An 18,721-nucleotide genomic window follows, 5' to 3' on the forward strand; every position below is an offset into this window, starting at 1 on the left:
AGGAATGCACAGGAACGGAGTTCCGGCTGGCTCCCAAGTTGGCCATGCCCAACAGGAACTCATTAGCATAATAGGCCACACCCAACAGCAGAATCATTAGGATTGGCTATATTAGGGGTGTGTGGCCTAACATGCAAAGGAGTTCCTGCTACAAAAAAGCCCTGGGTTTTGACAACAAACAAGGTAAACAGAATAACAAGCAAAAGGTGGGTGTGGCTGGGTAACCACACTTCTGGTGACATGGGAGTGCGGCCTAATGCGCTAATGAGCTGTGCTGTCAGGGGTGTGGCCTAATATGCTAATGAGTTCCTGCTATTGGGTGTGGCCTATTATGCTAGTGAGTTCCTGCTGGGCTTTTTCTACAAAAAGAGCCCTGGGTGTGATGAAGGCAGTTTGTATGTATTAAACGGCACTTTCTTTTTCTCCCTAGTTATTATACATGTTCTAAAAATGAACACTTGCTTGTACAATCTGATTCCCGAGCTCAGCCTTGAGTATCTAGCATGAAGTGAAGAGAATACTAGCGAGAATCCACCATTTCGGCGGCAGTTGCAGTGGTCATGTGAATCCACCCAAATGTATTCACGACTGCTATACCTTGAAAAACCATTTGAGGTGTTTTCTAAGACATGATGCCGTGGGCAGTCAGACTTGATCCGTGACAGAGATGCATTCGCTCTAGTTGTCCCTGTTTATCTGATAAAGAAGACCGTTTCCTGCAAGGAAAGAGAAAGGTCACTGTCTTTTGCAGAAGTGATCCGGAGGAATACTTGTTTAAAAACATCGCTATTGCTAGTTTTTGCCAGTCTCCAGGTTTCTTCTGCCTCCAGGGTCTCTAGAAGTTAAGAGACTTGTATTTAGGCAGGAGTTACTCTGCCTAGGACTGCACCGTTAATTTACTTACCTGGAGTAAGGCATGCCTTTAATTGAATGTGAATGCTTGTAAAAGGATGCACGTGGATTTTTTTAAAAAAATTTCTCCTGCATTACTTCCCTTCTGCTGCCCTGTAAAATTCTTATTCAGCAAATACTGCTGAATGTGTTTGAGCTGTCACTACTCTGGCATAGGTAAAACCAGATGCATTCTAAGATTAAACATTATATTAAGCATTCTTCACGGGGGGATTGCAAAAGTAAACTTCAGAAGCCTCTTTGGGGGCATTTCCATCATGCCTTCTTTTAATCCCTTTTTTAATGTTTTTAATTTTTTCTTTTAGTTGCTCCCCCCATCCCCTTATTGTTTTCTTTGCACAGAACATCCAGGCTAAGAGACTTCTTGGGGGACAGATGGATGCAAGAGCTTGCATACAGTTTTGTGGGTGATTTGGTTGAACCTAACAAAAATGGAATTGTGGCCAAATTCATCCCATTGAATATCATCCCATTGAATATTTTAAGTGCTTGTGCAGTACTTCCCTTCCAGTACCTATGAACTCTTACAGGCCTAGCAAATGAATGAATTCAAGCTGCCGCAGAGAGCCAGTGTGGTGTAGTGTGTCAAACCCAGGTTCAAATCCTGACCTTTACCACGGAAGCTCACTAGCAGTGTTCCCTCTAAGCTGAGTTAGTGTGAGCTCGCTCACAGTTTTTTAGCCTCTGGCTCAAACATTTTTGTCTTAGCTCAGGAAGGGATGGCTCCAAAGCAAACTAATCTATGCAGTAGCCAAATCGCTCGCTCACAACTTTAATGCCAGTAGCTCACAAAATAGAATTTTTGCTCACAAGACCCCACAGCTTAGAGGGAGCATTGCTCACTAGATGACCTTAGGTAGGGTCGCCAGGTTCCCCCTGGCCACCCGTGGGGGGTGGGGAGGGGGTGGGGAGGGTTGCCAGCTCCAAATGGGGAAACTCCTGGAGATTTGGGAGTGGAGCCAGGGGAGTTGCAGGGGCCTCAGTGAGGTACAATGCCATAGAGTCCACCCTCCAAAGCCTCCATTTCCTCCAGGGGAGCTGATCTCTGCAGTCTGGAGATGAGCTGTAATTCCAGGGGCTCTGCAGGTCCCACCTGGGGGCTGGCCTCCCTAACCCAAGGCCAGCCACAAACTCTCACTCTGGCGTACCTGTTGTCGTGAGCCAACGGAGGAAGAGCAAACAATGTTCTAAGCCACTTTTGAGTCCCGCTGGGGATCAAAACAGGATATCTCTCCTTATATATAATTGAATAGAACAATGTTCTAAGACACTTTTGAGTCCCGCTGGGGATCAAAGCAGGATATAAATAAATAAATGGAAAGGCGGCTGTTTTATAATAAGTATAATCAGATGCCTTGTCAGAGAAAGCCTTCTTCGTATTTTTTTTAAAAGCAATTAGAGTGATACGGTCAGTCCGCTAACATGCCCCTGCGTCAGAAGTCGCTGAAAACCCAGCTAGAAGAGAGCATCTGAACAGCAATCGGTGAAACTGCACGGGGAGGGAGGATCTGGTAGGGTGTTAGGCAGAGACCCGAAGGGTGAGGAGAGGGTCATTCAAGGACCCAGGCATGTTCCTGTTAGGGTCGCCAGCCTCCAGGTGGGGCCTGGGTATCTCCCACTTTTACAACTGATCTCCAGCTGACAGAGATCTGTCGCCCTGGAGAAAATGAGTGCTTTGAAGGGTAGACTCTATGGCACTGTACCATGCTGAGGCCCCTCCCCTCCTCAAACCCCGCCCTCTCCCGGCTCCACCCCCAAAGTCTCCAGGTATTTTCCGACCCAGATCTGCCAACCCTAGTCCCTGTAGAATGGCACAGAGATGTGGTCGGGGAGCAACGTGGAAGGGGGACGCAAGCAATGTTCCCTCTAAGCTGTGGAGTCTTGTGAGCAAAAATTCTACTTTGTGAGCTACTGGCCTTAAAGGTGTGAGCGAGCGATTTGGCTCCTGCATAAATTAGCTTGCTCTGGAACCCTCCTTCCTGAGCGAAGACAAAAATGTGTGAGCCGGAGGCTAAAAAACTGTGAGCTGGCTCACACTAACTCACCTTAGAGGGAACACTGGACGCAAGCTGTCTTGAATGTTTACATGGAATGTCTCAATAAAGCTGCGACTCAAGTTGCCTTGGCTGGCCCGGTCCCGTTGCCAAGGCCCCCAAAGCAAGGCCAATCAGAGGCCTAGCCGGGAGACGGACTTTAACCACCCTTTTAATTTGCCACCCGGTCTGGTCACATATCGGTGCGTCCTTAGCATGCGGGGGGGGGGGGCATATAATTGTCTGAAAGCTTGCGGTTGCTTAGAGCAAATGTGTACACAGAGGCCCCTTTCAGGAAGCGGCAGAGGGAAATGCCCGCGAGGCAAAAAGGACAAGCTCGGGAGTTTTATTTAACCATTATTGGGCATGCTCGGCAAGCGAAAGCGGTGACTTGAAAAGGCAGGGGAAAGAAGGTTTTATTAAGCCTGACAGAAGTGGGAGGGAGGCGAAGAGAAGAAGGGGGGGGGAAGAGCCGAAGATAATTTAATGTCAAGCGAACCTCCTGGAAGGGAAGGGAAAGGTCATTCCTGTTGTTTTGCATATCACCTGGAACCGTCTGAACGCCTATCTCCATGGAGCTGGGTCTATAAGGCATTTGAAGAGCGAATCAGGATCTGGCGTTGAGGCCTGATGGATGGAAGGTGGCCCAGCAGGTTTCCAGCACGTGGTGATGAAGGCTCTCCCTTTCCCCCTAGGTCCTACCGTCATCCCTCCAAGACCTCCACGGTACGGAGAGACAGCGGAGATCAATCCGCTAAGATGTTCATTTGGACCAGCGGCCGGAGCTCCACGTCGTACAGGCATGACGAGAGAAGGTACGTGGCGCCTGGGCGGCTTTGCCATTCAGCCGGCTTCTATTGTGCCTGCTTGCCTGACAGCAGTAATAGCCTAGCAGTCCCTGTGAAATGGGTAGGATGCTGGGGGTGGAGGAGGAACTACACTGGGTTTTTTGGTCCCGGAATAGTAAGCACCTATTGGCTAGTAGCAGTGACATCAAAGGAGGCCAGGGAGACTTTTGTTTCATACATGCTCCCATTATTTTCGGGAGAAGGGTTTTAACTTTTGACTGTCATTTAGAGAGGCCAAACTCCTTCTGTGCCACTAATGCAGGAGCAGTTTTCATCTGTCAAAGGACTCCCAGACTTTAGCAAAATTGCCCGTTTCCATATAGTATTGCCCCACCATTTCAGAGATATTGTTTCCTCTTGGAGGGATTTTTGTGATCTGTTTTTGTTTTTTGGGGAGGGTGTCTGTTTTGCTCCACGCTCCCCTTCCCAAACACTGTTAAAATCTCTGCCACCAACTGGCACTATATAACTTGAATGGCATTTGCATAGTGACGATTGTCTTAGAGAATTATCACTGCTTGAATCTCATCCACAATCACTAAAAGAGATACAGATTTCTTACTAGGCTGCAGCGACCCATCACGAAAAAATACCTACATTGACCCAATCCGTCCCACCCTGTATTTCAGGAGGCACCAACTCCTATTTCTCACTCAATATTCTGTACATTATGGTTTATTTATTGGGGAGGGGCTGTGGCTCAGTGGCAGAGCCTCTGCCTAGCATTGCAGAAGGCCCCAGGTTCAATCCCCGGCATCTCCAAATTAAAAAGGACCAGGCATTAGGTGATGTGAAAGACCTCTACCTGAGACCCTGGAGAGCCACTGCCATTCTGAATGGACAATACTCACCTTGACTGACCAGTGGTCTGACAGTATAAGGCAGCTTCATGTATTTGTGTGTTCTTGTATTGCCAAGGATCTACAGATGCAGTCACTAGTTTAACATAATTCTCTTTCCGGTGGTTACTTACTCCATGGACACCTAGAACAAAACTGAGTCCTCCTTTCCCTTAGTAAGGTAAAGGTTTCCCTTGCTCGAAAGCCAGTCGAATCTGACTCTAGGGATGTGGTGCTCATCTCCGTTTCCAAGCCGAAGAGCCAGCGCTGTCCAAAGACATTTCCATGGTCATGTGGCCGGCATGACTAGACACCGAGGCGCACGGAACGCTGTTACCTTCCCACCGAAGCGGTACCTATTTATCTACTTGCAATTTCTTGCTTTTGAACTACTAGATTGGCAAGAGCCGGGACCAGAGACAGGAGCTCACTCCGTCATGCGGCACTCGGGTCTCGAACTGCTGAACTTCCGACCTTCCGGTCTGCAGTTCAACGTCTTAACCACTTGAGCCACCGCAGCCTCTGATAGTTCTCTGCAAATGCAGCTTGGGCCTGTGGGAAAGGTAGGGTTGCCAGCCACCAGGTGGCAGCTGGAGAGCTCCTGCCATTACAACTGATCCTCGGGTGACAGAGATCAGTTCCCCTGGAGAAAATGGCCGCTTTGGAAGGCGGACTTTGTTAAATCGACAACTTAACAAAGAGTCAGAGTCAGATTTCAGCAAGTGATTCAGCTTTATTGAGCAACGCGTAACACAACCGGAACAGAACAACCAGAACAACTTTAGCACTGCAGTTGTGCTTCTTTTAAACTCTCCCGGGCTAATGTAGCCACGCCTTACTGTACATAACAACCAATAGGATTGTAACAATAACGTCCAATCACAGACGTTCCCTCTCAGGGAACTTGATGGTAGGTGATTGGTCGGCTCTTCCTGGGCTACCAATAGGGATTGCAAGATTAGGATCCTTGCCCAGGATGAAGCTTTACATGGTGTTTCAGTGATTGAGTACAAACACAGTTTCTCATTAACTTGAATACACCACAGACTTTATGGCATTATACCCCACTGAAGTCCCTCTCCTCTCCAAACCCCGCCCTCCCCAGGCTCCACCCCCCAAATCTCCAGGTATTTCCCAAGCTGGAGCTGGCAACCCTAGGGAAAGTGAGACACCCTCTTCCCCATACATGCTCACACCAGCCCCTTGCCTCTGGCCCGTGGGCAGGGTCAGTTTCTTTTTTTTTTCTTTAAGCCCCCGGAGGGGATTTTTTAATTGATTTTTTCCACTACAAAAAACTACAACAGAAAAAAGGGAGGGGGAAAACTACATATACAGGAGAAAGTAAAGAACCCACTACTAACTAAAATCCCAAGAGAGGAGATCCTCCAACTAGCTTAGATACATCGAGTCTTCTCATCGTTGATCCCTTTATAAACTGAGTCAAACATTTATAGCCCTTTTCCCTTAAAGTTTAAATTTAACTGTCTGGTAACAGCAGGGGTCTTGTTGTAGAAAAAGAGCTGCCGGAGCTCATTAGCATAACTCATTAGCATAACTTATTTGCATATGCCACGCCCCCTGACATCACCGGAAGTGACAGAAGGCCACACCCCCTGACATCACCGGAAGTGTGTCAGAAGGCCCGGCTACTTACCCTCCTGCTTCATCCTCATTCCCAAACGGAATGAGGATCGAAGCAGAGGGCGGGGTAAAGAAGGGGCGGGGCTTCACCACGTGACCGCCCCACCCCCTAGAGGTTCTCTTCCGGAGCTCCATACCTGAGAGCTCCCCCCCGACTAGTTTTATCTTTGATCTTAAAAGTTATGCCTTCTGGAAATAGCCATTTATATCCAATTGAGTTTGTTTGAAGAAAAAGCACAAGTTCTTTGTATTTCTTTCTGCGTTGTCTTACTTAAAATGGAATATCCTTTCGCGTTCTGATGGTGCTTTCCCCTGCTTTCAGGGGTGTTCCAGCAACCGCTTTCAGGATAGCATCCCTGACATGCCTCTTCGAGAATCTTACTACAATTTCCCCAGGCAGATGGGCAGGGTCAGTTTCTCACTTCCAAGCCAGTTCTCAGGAGCAGCAAGAGATCGAGTAGACTGAAATGACAGGAGGGTAGATTTCAGATGAGAATCTTTAGGAGAATCTTCCAAAGGGTAAAAACAGTTTGACAATGTAAGCAGTTACCTCAGAGAGTCGGGGCTCTGGCCAGGAGGGCCCAGGCTACCATGATCTCATCAGCTCTCGGAAGCTCAGCAGGGCCGGCCTTGGCTAGGACTTGGGTGGGAGGCCACCAGGGAAGTCCAGGGTCGCTGTGCAGAGGCCGGCCATGGCAAACCACCTCTGTTCATCTCTAGTCTTGAAACCCCTACGGGGTCGCCAAAAGCCAGCTGTGACTTGACAGCTCTCTCCACCGCCAAGGGAGTAGACTGGGTCCTCCCTTACTACAAGCCTTCAAGTGGCTGCCGGTGAGGGGCTCCATGGTCTGTTCAGGGATCTTCTGGTGTGCATGTGAAGTAACGTCATCACGTCGCTGATGTCAGAGGTGACACTAGTTTTTGGACAAAACACTGTGACGGAACCACGTTGGGCACGCTGGGGGCAGGGCCACAATCATCCGAGGGAAAACCATAGAGTTGACTGCGGCCCCACCCCCAACGCGCCCAACACGACTGCGTCACTTCCGGGTGACGTGCTGACACTGGGCACGTCGCATGCCCAACGGCCCCAACACGACTGCGTCACTTCCGGGTGACGTGCTGACGCTGGGCACGTCGCATGCTTTGGGAGTGAGGTTCCCCCTAACCCGATCCTCCAGCGGCGGGTAACAGGCTTCTCGGGCGGGGGTTTCCCCACCCCCTGGGGGGACTTGGCAAGCCTACTGTGGTCTGAGCCCAATTTTACCATAGAGTTTTGCCCAAAAACTAGAGCGTCGCCCCCCAATGTTTGTGATGTGATGATGTCACTTCCGCAAAAGTGGGGAAAACCCCGCCCAAATCAGGGGCCTGGCAACCCTAGGTTGGACAGTTGTGGGGATGCTCTGGCCTTGGATTTCCTGCACTGAGCAGGGGGGTGGATGGCAGGAGGACAGGAGAGCCCCATCTTTCCAAAAAATCCCTAATGCCACTCCCCTGCTTAGGGTCCCCAGCACTGGGTTGGGAAATTCCGGGATATTTGGAGGGGAAGAGCAGGGTTGCCAGACTGCCTGGTGGAGGCGGGGGTCTCCTGCTGCCAGGCCCTGCCCCCCCTAGCCATGGATCAGCTGGCCAGCAGGGGGAGTTACCAGGAGAAAGAGGAAGGCCCAGGCCACATTGCTGGCATTGCACAGGAAGTGACATCATCACACCGGTGACATCCAGGTGATGCTCTGGTATTGGGGCAAAAACTCTATGGTAGAAGCTATTTTTTACCATAGAGTTTCCCCCCAAGTACCATGGCATCACAAGTGTGATGACATCACTTCCTGTGCGACACCAGCAATGTGGCCTGGGCCTTCCTCTTTCCCCTGGTAAGTCCCCCCCCCCGCACCATTCCCCACCGGTTGCCCTACAGGCCAGGCATGTGTTTATCGCCTCAGTTGGGCCTTAGTCTATTAGCATTTGACATTTTGAATGATACTTGAGATATTTTTAAAAACATTATTTCTAATGCAACTAAATTTGTCAGTGTGTGGCCAATATAGTCTGGTTTCCAGAGTAAAGCTTTTACTAAACAAATATTAAAAACTGTAACTCTGAGGTCTATTACCATGGGAACTTGTTAAAAGAACATCCCTTCCCTTCCGTTCAATATGTAGTCAGAACACTACAAATTCTAAATGCAAGAGTCCAGAAACAAAAATCTTCACATTGCTTCACATTCCTATGTTCTTACCCTGACCTAGGGTTACCAGCTCCAGGTTGGGAAGTTACTGGAGATTTGGGGGGGGGGGGCTTAGAGTTGCCAGCCTCCAGATGGGGCCCAGAGATCTGCTTTTACAACTGATCTCCAGCTGGCAGAGATCGGCTCCCCTGGAGAAAATGGGTGCTTTGAAGGGTAGACTCTATGACACTGTACCATGCTGAGGCCCCTCCCCTCCCCAAACCCCGCCCTCTCCCGGATCCACCCCCAAAGTCTCCAGGTATTTTCCAACCCAGAGCTGGCAACCCGAGTGGTTCTTGGAGTAGGTAGGATTTGGGGAGGGGAGGGACCTCAGCAGGTATAATGCCATAGAGTCCACCCTCCAGAGTAGCCATTTTCTCCAGGGGAGCCGATCCCTGTAGTCTGGAGATCAATTGTAATTCTGAGAGATCCCCAAGGCCTACCTGGAGTTTGGCAACCATAGATGTGATCCCATAGAGTCCACCCTTCGAAGCTGAGAGTTTCTCCAGGGAAACGAATCTTCCTACTATGGAGTCTGGAGGTTTGTGGTAGGACAACTTAAGGCCCCACCCGGAGCTTGGCAACCATACCCCCCAATTCTCTTCCCTCACTCTCCACCAATAGATCTACTGGTTCAACCAGAGCATGAGTTGAGGCTAGATCTGAGTTTGTTTGTTCGTTTGTTTCGAAACAGTTCTGCTCCCTCCATCCTAGCCCTGACACAGACACAAGGAATACTTTCCCCGACTGCCGAGATGCTGAATTTGCTGTAGAAAAAATCAGAGAAGAAAAAGTCGCAAGGTTCTTTTGGGGACACCACGGAGCAGGCTTGCCCGTCTAACCAGCAACCCTAACTGGCAACCAATAGGAAGGCTGGGGGGAGGCGGGAACATGGGGAAGGATGTGACATCACTAGCTATGGTTGCCAACACATGAAGGTTGTGACATTTGCACTGGGAAATAATTGGAGGGGGCTGGCTTTGTACCCTCCTTTTCCATTCATGAATTCCAATCCAGTCTAATCCTATAACTCAATTTGCTCTTGCTGTCATTAATCTTTTAACACACACACCCCTAAAAACACGAAACCTCGACAAGATATAATGAAATGTATAAATCCAAACACAATGGAAAACACTAGATTATGTCCAAAATCAATAGTGCCTTCATTTTTTTTTGGTGACATATAGCATTAGTTGAGCGAAGAGGAGCGACCCACAGAGGTAATAATCTTGCTTAATTGTGTTCAGCCATTGATTTTGTAACGGTTAGCAATTACACAGCAGCAGAGGGGAAACAAGAGTATCTGGAAAACATTTCAAGGTTCCAGCTGGGAGGAAGTATCAAGCGTGATTTGGCAAGCCACGGATTTGACGAGAGTAAACCTGGGGCCTCCCGGGTTTGCAGAAAAAGAGACGGTTCCCAAAGAAGCCGTGTAGAAATGCGCTTCCGGGGTCTCCAGGATTCCTGCCTATTGCGTTTCCCTTCCTCCTCCAACCCTGCAAAAAGCGACAAACAATTCCAGGGGATCCGTCAGAATAGATTCGGACGCAAGACATGGAACTCAAGCAGAAAGAGGATATTAAGCAAGCTCTGGTGTGCATGCCAATGAGCTTGTGGGGGTGCACGGTTGTTTCTATGCCCCAGCTGAAAAACCAACAGTCGCAGTCCTCTCTCTCTCTCACACACACACACACATACAGACACACACAGAGAGAAGTGTCAAAACAATGTGATGTCTGTTTAAACCACAATCTCAAACAAGGGCAAATCTCTAGGAGTCCTCAAAAAACACACCTGTCCGTTAGTTCCCACATTAGATGCTTGGGTGCATGGCTGTACCATCATTATATATATCGCATTCCGAACCTGTCCCCAGCCTGGTATGGATCAGAAAACACAGAGAATAAGGAAGTTTAGCCCTGACCTGGATAGCCCAGGCAAGCCCGATCTCGTCAGATCTCGGAAGCTAGGCAGGCTCAACTCTGGCTAGGGTTGCCAACCCCCCAGGTGGTAGCTGGAGATCTCCTGGGATTAAGAAGAAGAAGAGAAGAGATTGGATTTATACCCCGCCCTTCATTTGGAGTCTCAGAGCGGCTTACAAACTCCCTTCCCTTCCCCTCCCCACAACAGACACCCTGTGAGGTGGGTGGGGCTGAGAGAGCTCTGACACAAACTGCTCTTTTTCAAGGACAGCTGTGCCAGAGCTTGTGACTGACCCAAGGTCACATCAGCAGGTGCAAGTGGAGGAGTGGGGAATCAAACCCCGTTCTCCCAGATTAGAGTCCGCACACTTAACCACTACACCAAACTGATCCCCGTAGGGTTGCCAAGTCCCATCTTCACCCTCAGCCGGGTACTTTGGGGGGCGTTCCTGGAGGGGACGGGGCATCCCCGACGTGATGACGTCACGTTGGGGATGTGTGTCCCCCCCCCACCCGCCCAATCTTCCAGTGGGGCAGACGTTTCGCGGGGGGGACGGACGCTGGCTCCCTGCATTTAAAGGGAGGGGGCTTTGGCAACCCTAGATCCCCAGGCAACAGAGATCAGTTCAGGTGGAGAAAATGGTCACTTTTGAAGGTGGGCCCTATGGCATTATACCCATTGAAGCCCCTCCCCTCCCCAAACCCCACCCTCCTCAGGCTCCACCCCCAAAATCTCCAGGTATTTCTCAACCTGGAGCTGGAAACCCTAAGTCTGGCAAGTCCAACACTCTGTGTCACACAGTGGCCAAAAATACCAGGTACCATCAGGAGGTCCAGGAGTGGGGCCAGGACACTAGAAGCCCTCCCACTGTTGGCCCCCTCCCTGTCAAGCACCAAGAATACAGAGCATCCCTTGCCCCAGACCGAGAGTGCCTATCTATACCGTGTGGCTAATAGCTCTGCTCCATATGTTCATCCAGTCCCTGCGGCAGGGAATTCCGTGCGTTAATCACTCTTTGGGTGAAAAAGTGCTTCCTTTTATCTGTTCTAAACCTACTGCTCATTGATGCCATTGAGTGCCCATGACCCAGGTCTCCCACTACAGTACATTTGAATGTCACCACCTCCAGAAACCTCCCATTGGTTGCCAGCACTGGACTGTCAACCCTGGTAGGAGAGGAGGAAAGAAGAAGAAGAAGAAGAAGAAGAAGAAGAAGAAGAAGAAGAAGAAGAAGAAGAAGAAGAAGAAGAAGAAGAATCAAACCCGGTTCTCCCAGATAAGAGTCCGCACACTTAGAAGCTGCAGGCACTGCCGGAGATGCAAAGTGGAAAAGCAAGAGGGAACAAGGGAGAGGGGAAATGAGATTTCTCCCTTCATTCCACCAGTCTTCACAGGACACCCTCTCACACACACTTGTGAATAATTAAGCCTCTTGTGAGCCCAAAGTATGCATTCACAGAGAGGGCTGCCCGCTGCATCCCTGCATGATTCACTGCTCTGGTCTTGCTTGCTTCCCAGCAGTCACTTCTGGGGCTTTTCCATTGTGCTTTGACACTTTAATTTCCACCCCTTATTTTTTCTTGCCTACTGAACTTACAGCCTGGCGAAGAGTTTTGGGGACACGCCAGAGCCTGCCTATTGTTTAGTGACCATTTGGCGGAACTTAATGAAAAGGCAATTGCATGACTTGCATTTTTGGAATTATGGATAAATGCATTCAGTTGAATATTCCGGGAGGAGAAGTGCGACTGCACTCGGTCTCTTTCCTCTAAGTTTAAATTCTAACCCATCTAGTAAATGGAGCTGAAGGTATATAAATTGCAGCTATTCTGCAATAAGTACGACCAGGTTCATTGTCTGGTTGGAAAAGAAAAGCATAGCACGCTATGGTCAGTCTGCTAACACAGCCTGCTCCAGGAGCCGCTGAAAACCCAGCTAGACAGAGCATCCGAACAGCAGTTGGCGAGACTGTACCGGGAGAGAGAGGATCTGGTGGGAACTCAGGCAGAGACTCTTGGGTTGAGGAGAGGGTCAGTCAAGGACACCCTGGTGAGTGGCACAGAGACGTGGCCAGAGAGCAACAGAGAAGGGGAAGCAAACTGTCTTGAATGTTTACACTGAACGGCTCAATAATCCCGACTCAAGTCGTCGTGGACCTAGACATGTGGCCGAGGCCCCCAAAGCTGGGCCAGTCAGAGAGCCGGGCAGAAGATGGAGTTTCGCCACCGCTTGGCTTGGCTAAGGAGTCAGTGTGTTCAGAGTGGGCAGCAGTGGGTGTTTGAAATCTTAAGAGTGAATGTACAAACAGAGGCTGGGAGGGAGGAGGAGAGGGGCCTCCCAGGCAACGGAGAAAGCAGTTTGTTTTTAGCCATTATTGGGCATGGTATGTGAGCGAAAGTGGTACTTAAAAAAAAAAAAAAAACCGCAAAAGGTCATCCTTCATGTGCCCGAGGGAATTGGCTTTCACCCACCCAAGCTCCCACTCTTATAAATCTGTTAGTCTTTAGAATACCACAAGAATTCTTTTTTGTTTCCTTGGCCCCTGTGGAGATTGGTTTTGGATGCCCGGAACTGCAGGATTTGAAGAAGTCTGATTGGGCACGCGCCGTGTTTGTGGCCATGACCTCACAGCTTCCAACAATGACCTCGCAGCTTCCAGCACTGCATCATCAGCTTAATAAGGGTCAAGGAAATACATTGCGTATCACTCTGACCTCTGTATACTCTGTCCCCAGTTTGTGTGATGGAGGAATTAGTGAACACCCCTCTGCCTCAAAGACATGCTTATGCCCGTTTCCATAGAGATCCCGTTAATGTGATTTCAGGCATCCCATTCCCCCCACCATGTGCGACCTTTGTGCAACTGAGCATCAGTGCGGAAGCCCCTCTTCCCATAGTGGGAGAACAGACAGGTGCCATCCCAGTCCGGCACCGTAAAAAGGTGACTCTCGGCCAGCAGCGTCCAAACTCAGTACCGTCTCAGGATTCCAAAGAGCTCCTGCTATCCTCTCTAACTTCTTTCCATGCTTTTCTTTTATTTGCTTATCCATGCGCTTACTCAAATGTCTAGAGCACCCCTTCCTGAGCGTGCAAGGTAAGCATCTGTAGCCAACGAATGGACAGATCCAAGGCTAAATAGAGTTCAAGCAGCTGACACATCCCAACTGCAAGGGTCCCAAGCTCATCTCTGGCCTGTTCCGACCTTCGTTAAAGCCAAGCCTGTTCAAAAGATTTTGCAGGGACTCAGAAAGCACTGTAAAGGGTACAGGTTTGGGGCATCTCATGAGGCAGGGAGTTCCACAGAGAGGGGAGAGAGGGGTGGTAGGGTTGCCACCTCTGGGTTGGAAAATACCTGGAGACTTTGGGGGTGGATCTGGGAGAGGGCGGGGTTTGGGGAGGGGGGCCCAGCATGGTACAATGCCATAGAGTCCACCCTTCAATTTGGGCATTTTCTCCAGGGGAGTTGATCTCTGTCAGCTAGAGATCACTTGTAAAAGCGGGAGATTTCCAGGCCCCACCTGGAGTCTGGCAACCCTAAGGGTTGGTCTCCATTAAGAGCATTTTTCAATAAGCATCAGCTGGGCACATGGCTAATTAGAAGGAACTCTCAGTAGATCTTAGGCTAGAGAAGATAGTTCTTCTCTAGAGAAGATAAGAGAGCTGAATCTGCTTTGAGAGAGGCTTTTGTTTCCCAAGATGGACACCTGTTTCTTGGTGCCACTCTTACCTCCAGAATAAGTAGGTGTGGCAGGTTTTGGGGAGCAACTGCAGGGGAGGAGCCAGTTTGGTGTAGTGGTTAAGTGCGCGGACTATAATCGGGGGGAACCGGGTTTGATTTCCCACTCCTCCACTTGCACCTGCTGGATGACCTTGGGCAAGCCATAGTTCTGATAAGAGCTGTTCTTGAAAAAGAGCAGTTTCGGTCAGAGCTCTCTCAGCCCCACCTACCTCACAGGGTGTCTGTTGCGGGGAGGGGAAGAGAAAGGAGTTTGTAAGCCGCTCTGAGACACCTTTGGGTAGTGAAGGGCGGGATATCATAGAATCATAGAATGTTAGAGTTGGAAGGGACCTTGCATGTCATCTAGTCCAACCCCCTGCACTCTGCAGGAGCATAGCCGAAAGATAGCCCTACATACCTACAACATGCCCGAAAGATGGTCGTCCAGCCTCCGCTTGAAAACGTCCAGGGAAGGCGCATCCACCACCTCCCGAGGCAGACTGTTCCACTGCTCAACCAGTGGAAATCCAATCTCTTCTTCTTCGAAACCTTCCCCCCCCCCGGGCTCTTTTTGTAGAAAAAGCCCAGCAGGAACTCATTAGCATAATAGGCCACACCCAATAGCCGGAACTAATTAGCATATTGGGCCACACCCCTGACAGCACAGCTCATTAGCACATTAGGACGCACCCCCATGTTACCAGAAGTGTGGTTATCCAGCCACACCCACCTTTTGCTTGTTATTCTGTTTACCTTGTTTGTTGTCAAACCAGGGCCTTTTTTGTAGCAGGAACTCCTTTGCATGTTAGGCCACACACCCCTAATGTAGCCAATCCTAATGAATTTCTGCTGTTGGGTGCGGCCTGTTATGCTAATGAGTTCCTGCTGGGCGTGGCCAACTTGGGAGACCACGCGTCCTGTGCGTTCCTGCCCAAAAATAGCCCGCCCCCCCCCAAAAAAATTGTGATGGGTAAATGCACTTAAACCATCAATCCTTCTTTTAAACCATCTTCAGCCACACTGGAAGAATCACTGTCCATTTCCAGAGAGTGCGGCGGGGCACACAAAGAGGACAGTTGCCAGGGGAGGAACTGTGGCTCAGTGGCAGAGCATCTGCTTGGCATGCAGAAGGTCCCCGGTTCAGTCCCCAGCAGTTAAAGAACCTGGTAGTAGGTGATGTGGGAGATCTCTGCACGAGACCCTGGAGAGCCACTGCCAATCTGAGCAGACAAGACGGATCTTGGTGGACCAAGGGTCTGCTTCAGAATAAGACAGGTTCGTGTGTGTTCATGGGAGATGTATTAGCCCTGGGCTGTTTTGAGCTTTAAAGGTCACAAGCAGGACTTTGATCTCGGCTTGAAAAAGACAGGAGCAGAGGTCATTTCGGGGGGGATCGCGGGGGATCGCAGTTCCCCCGGGGGAGGTTCGGGGGCGGGGCACATGATGAAGCCCCGCCCCCTGCTTCCGGCCACCCCGCTTCCGGCCCTCATTCAGCCAGGAGGAGGCAGGAGAAGAGGGAGGGTAAGTTGCAAAAAGGGAGGGCCTTCGTGGGGCTTCCTTGCACTCCCACTGGCCTTGCAGGTCCACCACCGGGCCCCTCATGGGGCTCGGCAGTGGAGCTGCAAGGCCGGCGGCGGCGGCCGGGACCGTTGGGGGCGGGGTGTGTGGCCTTATGACACACTTCCGGTGACGTCAGGGGGTGTGGCCTTATGACACACTTCCGGTGATGTCAGGGGGTGTGGCATATGCTAATGAGTTATGCTAATGAGTTCCCCTAGCTCTTTTTCTACGAAACGTCCCCTGGACAGGAGAGTAGGGCCCACCTCATCCAGCATTCCCATATCAGCAGAGCCGAATGCCTCTTGGAATCCTCCAGCAGACAGAGGAAGGCAGTGTATGAAAAGATGCAAGCATGACTCTCTCGGCCCTGCCCTCAGGGGCCCAGGCCAGCACAGTCCCATCATAGCTCAGGAGCGGAGCAGGGTTGGCCCTGGCTGGTATTTAGATGGGAAGCCAGCAAGGAAGTCCACGGTTGCGACACAGAAGCAGGCAATCGCAAACCACCCCTGAATGTCCCACGCCTTGAAAACCCTACGGGTTCGACATAGGCCAGCTGTAACTTGACGGCAAGAAGAAAAGAAAAATGTCCCTCTCTTCCACCCTCTAAAATGCTACTGGCTCTCAAACATTGATGGGAGAGTCCTGGGCTGGACCCAAAGCACCGCCAGCAGTAGAGCAAAAAGGGCAGGGCAAGACTTCCATGCCTTCTTCCAGCCTTCCTGCTCTCTCTTCCAAAGTTCGGCTCCTAGGAGTGAAGGGATCCTTGGGAACAGCATAAGGGGAAAGTAGTGAGGGGGCCTGGGCTTTGGGGAGGGGCCGTAGCTCAGTGGCAGAGCACCTGCTTGGCATGCAGAGGGGTCCAGATTCAATCCCCGGCATCTCCCGTTAAAAGGACCAGGCAGTAGGTGATGTGAGAGACCTCTGCCTGAGACCCTGGAGAGCCACTGCCAATCAGAGTAGACAATACTGACCTTGATGGGCCAAGGGTCAGTTTAAGGCAGCTGCCTGTGTCCGTGTGGGCGTCTCTGCAGTGGAAAGGGAAATCAGTGGAAATGGCCCTCTCCTCTTCTGCCAACACAACTACCATCCCACTGTCAAAAAACGGCACCCTTGGATCCAGCCGCCGTGGCCAATCTCCATGATGTGGCCTCATAGTAACTAGGGTTGCACTATGGGGACAGGACTGGCTAGGCTAGCTAAAGATGTTTGCATGCGCTTAGGCAAGAGGCCTGCAGTTAGGTCCCAGTCCAGAAGAACGTAAGAAGAGCCCTGCTGAATCAGACCAGTGATCCAGTGTTCCATCTGTTTTTGAGCAGGGTTGACCCTACCCTCGTTAAGAACATTAAAAGACCAAAGGCCCATCAGGTCCACCGTTCTGTTAACACAGGGGCCACCGAACTGCGTCTAGGAAGCCCACAGACAGGAAGACTGCAACAGCATCCTACCGGCCATGCTCCTCAACAACTGATACAAGCAGGCGTAGTGCCTCTGGTGCTGCAGGGAGTAGAGATCCATCATGACTAGCGGCCGTTGCAGAATACCAGTCAGGAACTAGTTTTGCTGGAGGACCGCTGTAAGAAGGGAAGAGCAGGATGGTGGGCTGTTGTGGACCACCCAAATTCCAGGATCACAGCTACTGTTCCCTCCACACATGTTGTTTGTCAGCTAGGGGGATCAGGTTGTACCCTCCCGGGATCCAGGTTTGGCCCTGAGCTGTCAGTTGCATGAATCCTTGGCTCAGAGCATGAACTTTGCCCTTGCTTTGAATGCAATGTCTCTTCGCTCATCAGATGATCAGCAACTTGTATCAAGTGCTTTGCTTTCCAAGGCCTCGGTAGATGTGATAGCAGCAAGCCAGTCTCTTTGAATGCAAGCTTGGCCCTGAATTGCTTTGTAGATGGATGCTTCTTGCAATATCTCTGCTAAGCTCTTTTACCTTTCACTGTGCATTTCATGGCTCGCAGCCTCCCGTAGAGAGAAAGAGAGAAAGAAACACCCGCTTGCAACCCGATTTAATTAGCTCTCTTGTTTCTTCATTGTCCATTTGAATCACGTTTATGTGCTGGTGCCATTGCTGACTGATTATGCCGTGCCTATTTTATGTCTACAGAATGATGTAAGTGATGCCTTGCGATCGGTGTAATGTCCCGGAACCGCATGACAATGGCTGCCTTTTCCCGCCTGCTTTCATTTCGGAGCGATGCAAATTTCGATAGCGAGCCATCAGCGTTAAATACGTTGTGATAAATAATAATAGCCCAGCGACACCAGCTTATTCTTGCCCATCACTTCTTCAACGAAGCTTGCCTTACTCAGTCCGACATACGTAGCAAAAAAAAAAAAATTCTCACAGCGTCAAAGGAGGGGGGAAACGCAGAAGCCTAAACGAATTTTTGTTTCGTGCAAAAGTTAGCAAGCTTTTAAAGAGCTGGGGCATTGCTTGTAATGAATTCCTAGAAATGCCTAGCGGAAAATTGGAAGTGAATTGCACTGAATTGATAGAAGTACGGTCAAAGCAGACGAGAAGCCGGAAGTTCCATGAACAAATCCCCGGTGCGTTTTTATCGCTAAATAGCAATCACAGAAGGCCCCGGTTTGGATTAGGGTGATAGTAATGGAGGGGGGTGGATGATTAATTCTTGTCCTCCGTGATGTTTTCCCCATGGCCTCCCCGAACTGTGATTTGCTACACCAGGAGAAACATATTGGGTTGGATACAGCCAGCTTTTTCACTCAATCTCACCCAATCTCTTTCCTTTCTACATTCCCCATCCTATCTGGCTTATGGCCCTCCTGATTCCATTATTGCAACTATTTCCATTTTCGGTGGGCTGCTTGGATCCCACCAACTGGTTGCCCATATGCATTCTTCAGTCAAGCAAATAAAATTGGGGAAAAACAGAAAGAGTCACACCTCGTTTCCACCCACACTGTGACCCCCAATTGGAATTGCTCTTCCCTTGGCTGTTCTTTAGCGATAAAAATTATACTGACGATCTGCTCATTGTTCTTCCAGCATC

The 18,721-nt window shown here is 50.1% G+C and overlaps 1 protein-coding gene across 2 annotated transcripts in view; it reads left to right on the forward strand.

Moving 5' to 3' along the window:
* Positions 1–3,648: 3,648 nt before the first annotated feature.
* KCNMB2 (potassium channel subfamily M regulatory beta subunit 2) overlaps positions 3,649–18,721 on the forward strand; it is a 49,923-nt gene continuing 34,850 nt past the window's right edge. For both annotated transcript variants that reach the window (XM_015411823.1, XM_015411831.1), the window contains exon 1: positions 3,649–3,760. In XM_015411823.1, coding sequence (XP_015267309.1) covers positions 3,705–3,760 — 56 coding nt within the window. In that variant the 5' untranslated portion in view covers positions 3,649–3,704. The remainder of the gene's footprint in view (positions 3,761–18,721) is intronic.

The sequence above is a fragment of the Gekko japonicus genome, unplaced genomic scaffold (genome assembly GCF_001447785.1).
Source record: "Gekko japonicus isolate JY-2015 unplaced genomic scaffold, Gekko_japonicus_V1.1 scaffold543, whole genome shotgun sequence".
NCBI classification, from domain to species: domain Eukaryota; kingdom Metazoa; phylum Chordata; class Lepidosauria; order Squamata; family Gekkonidae; genus Gekko; species Gekko japonicus.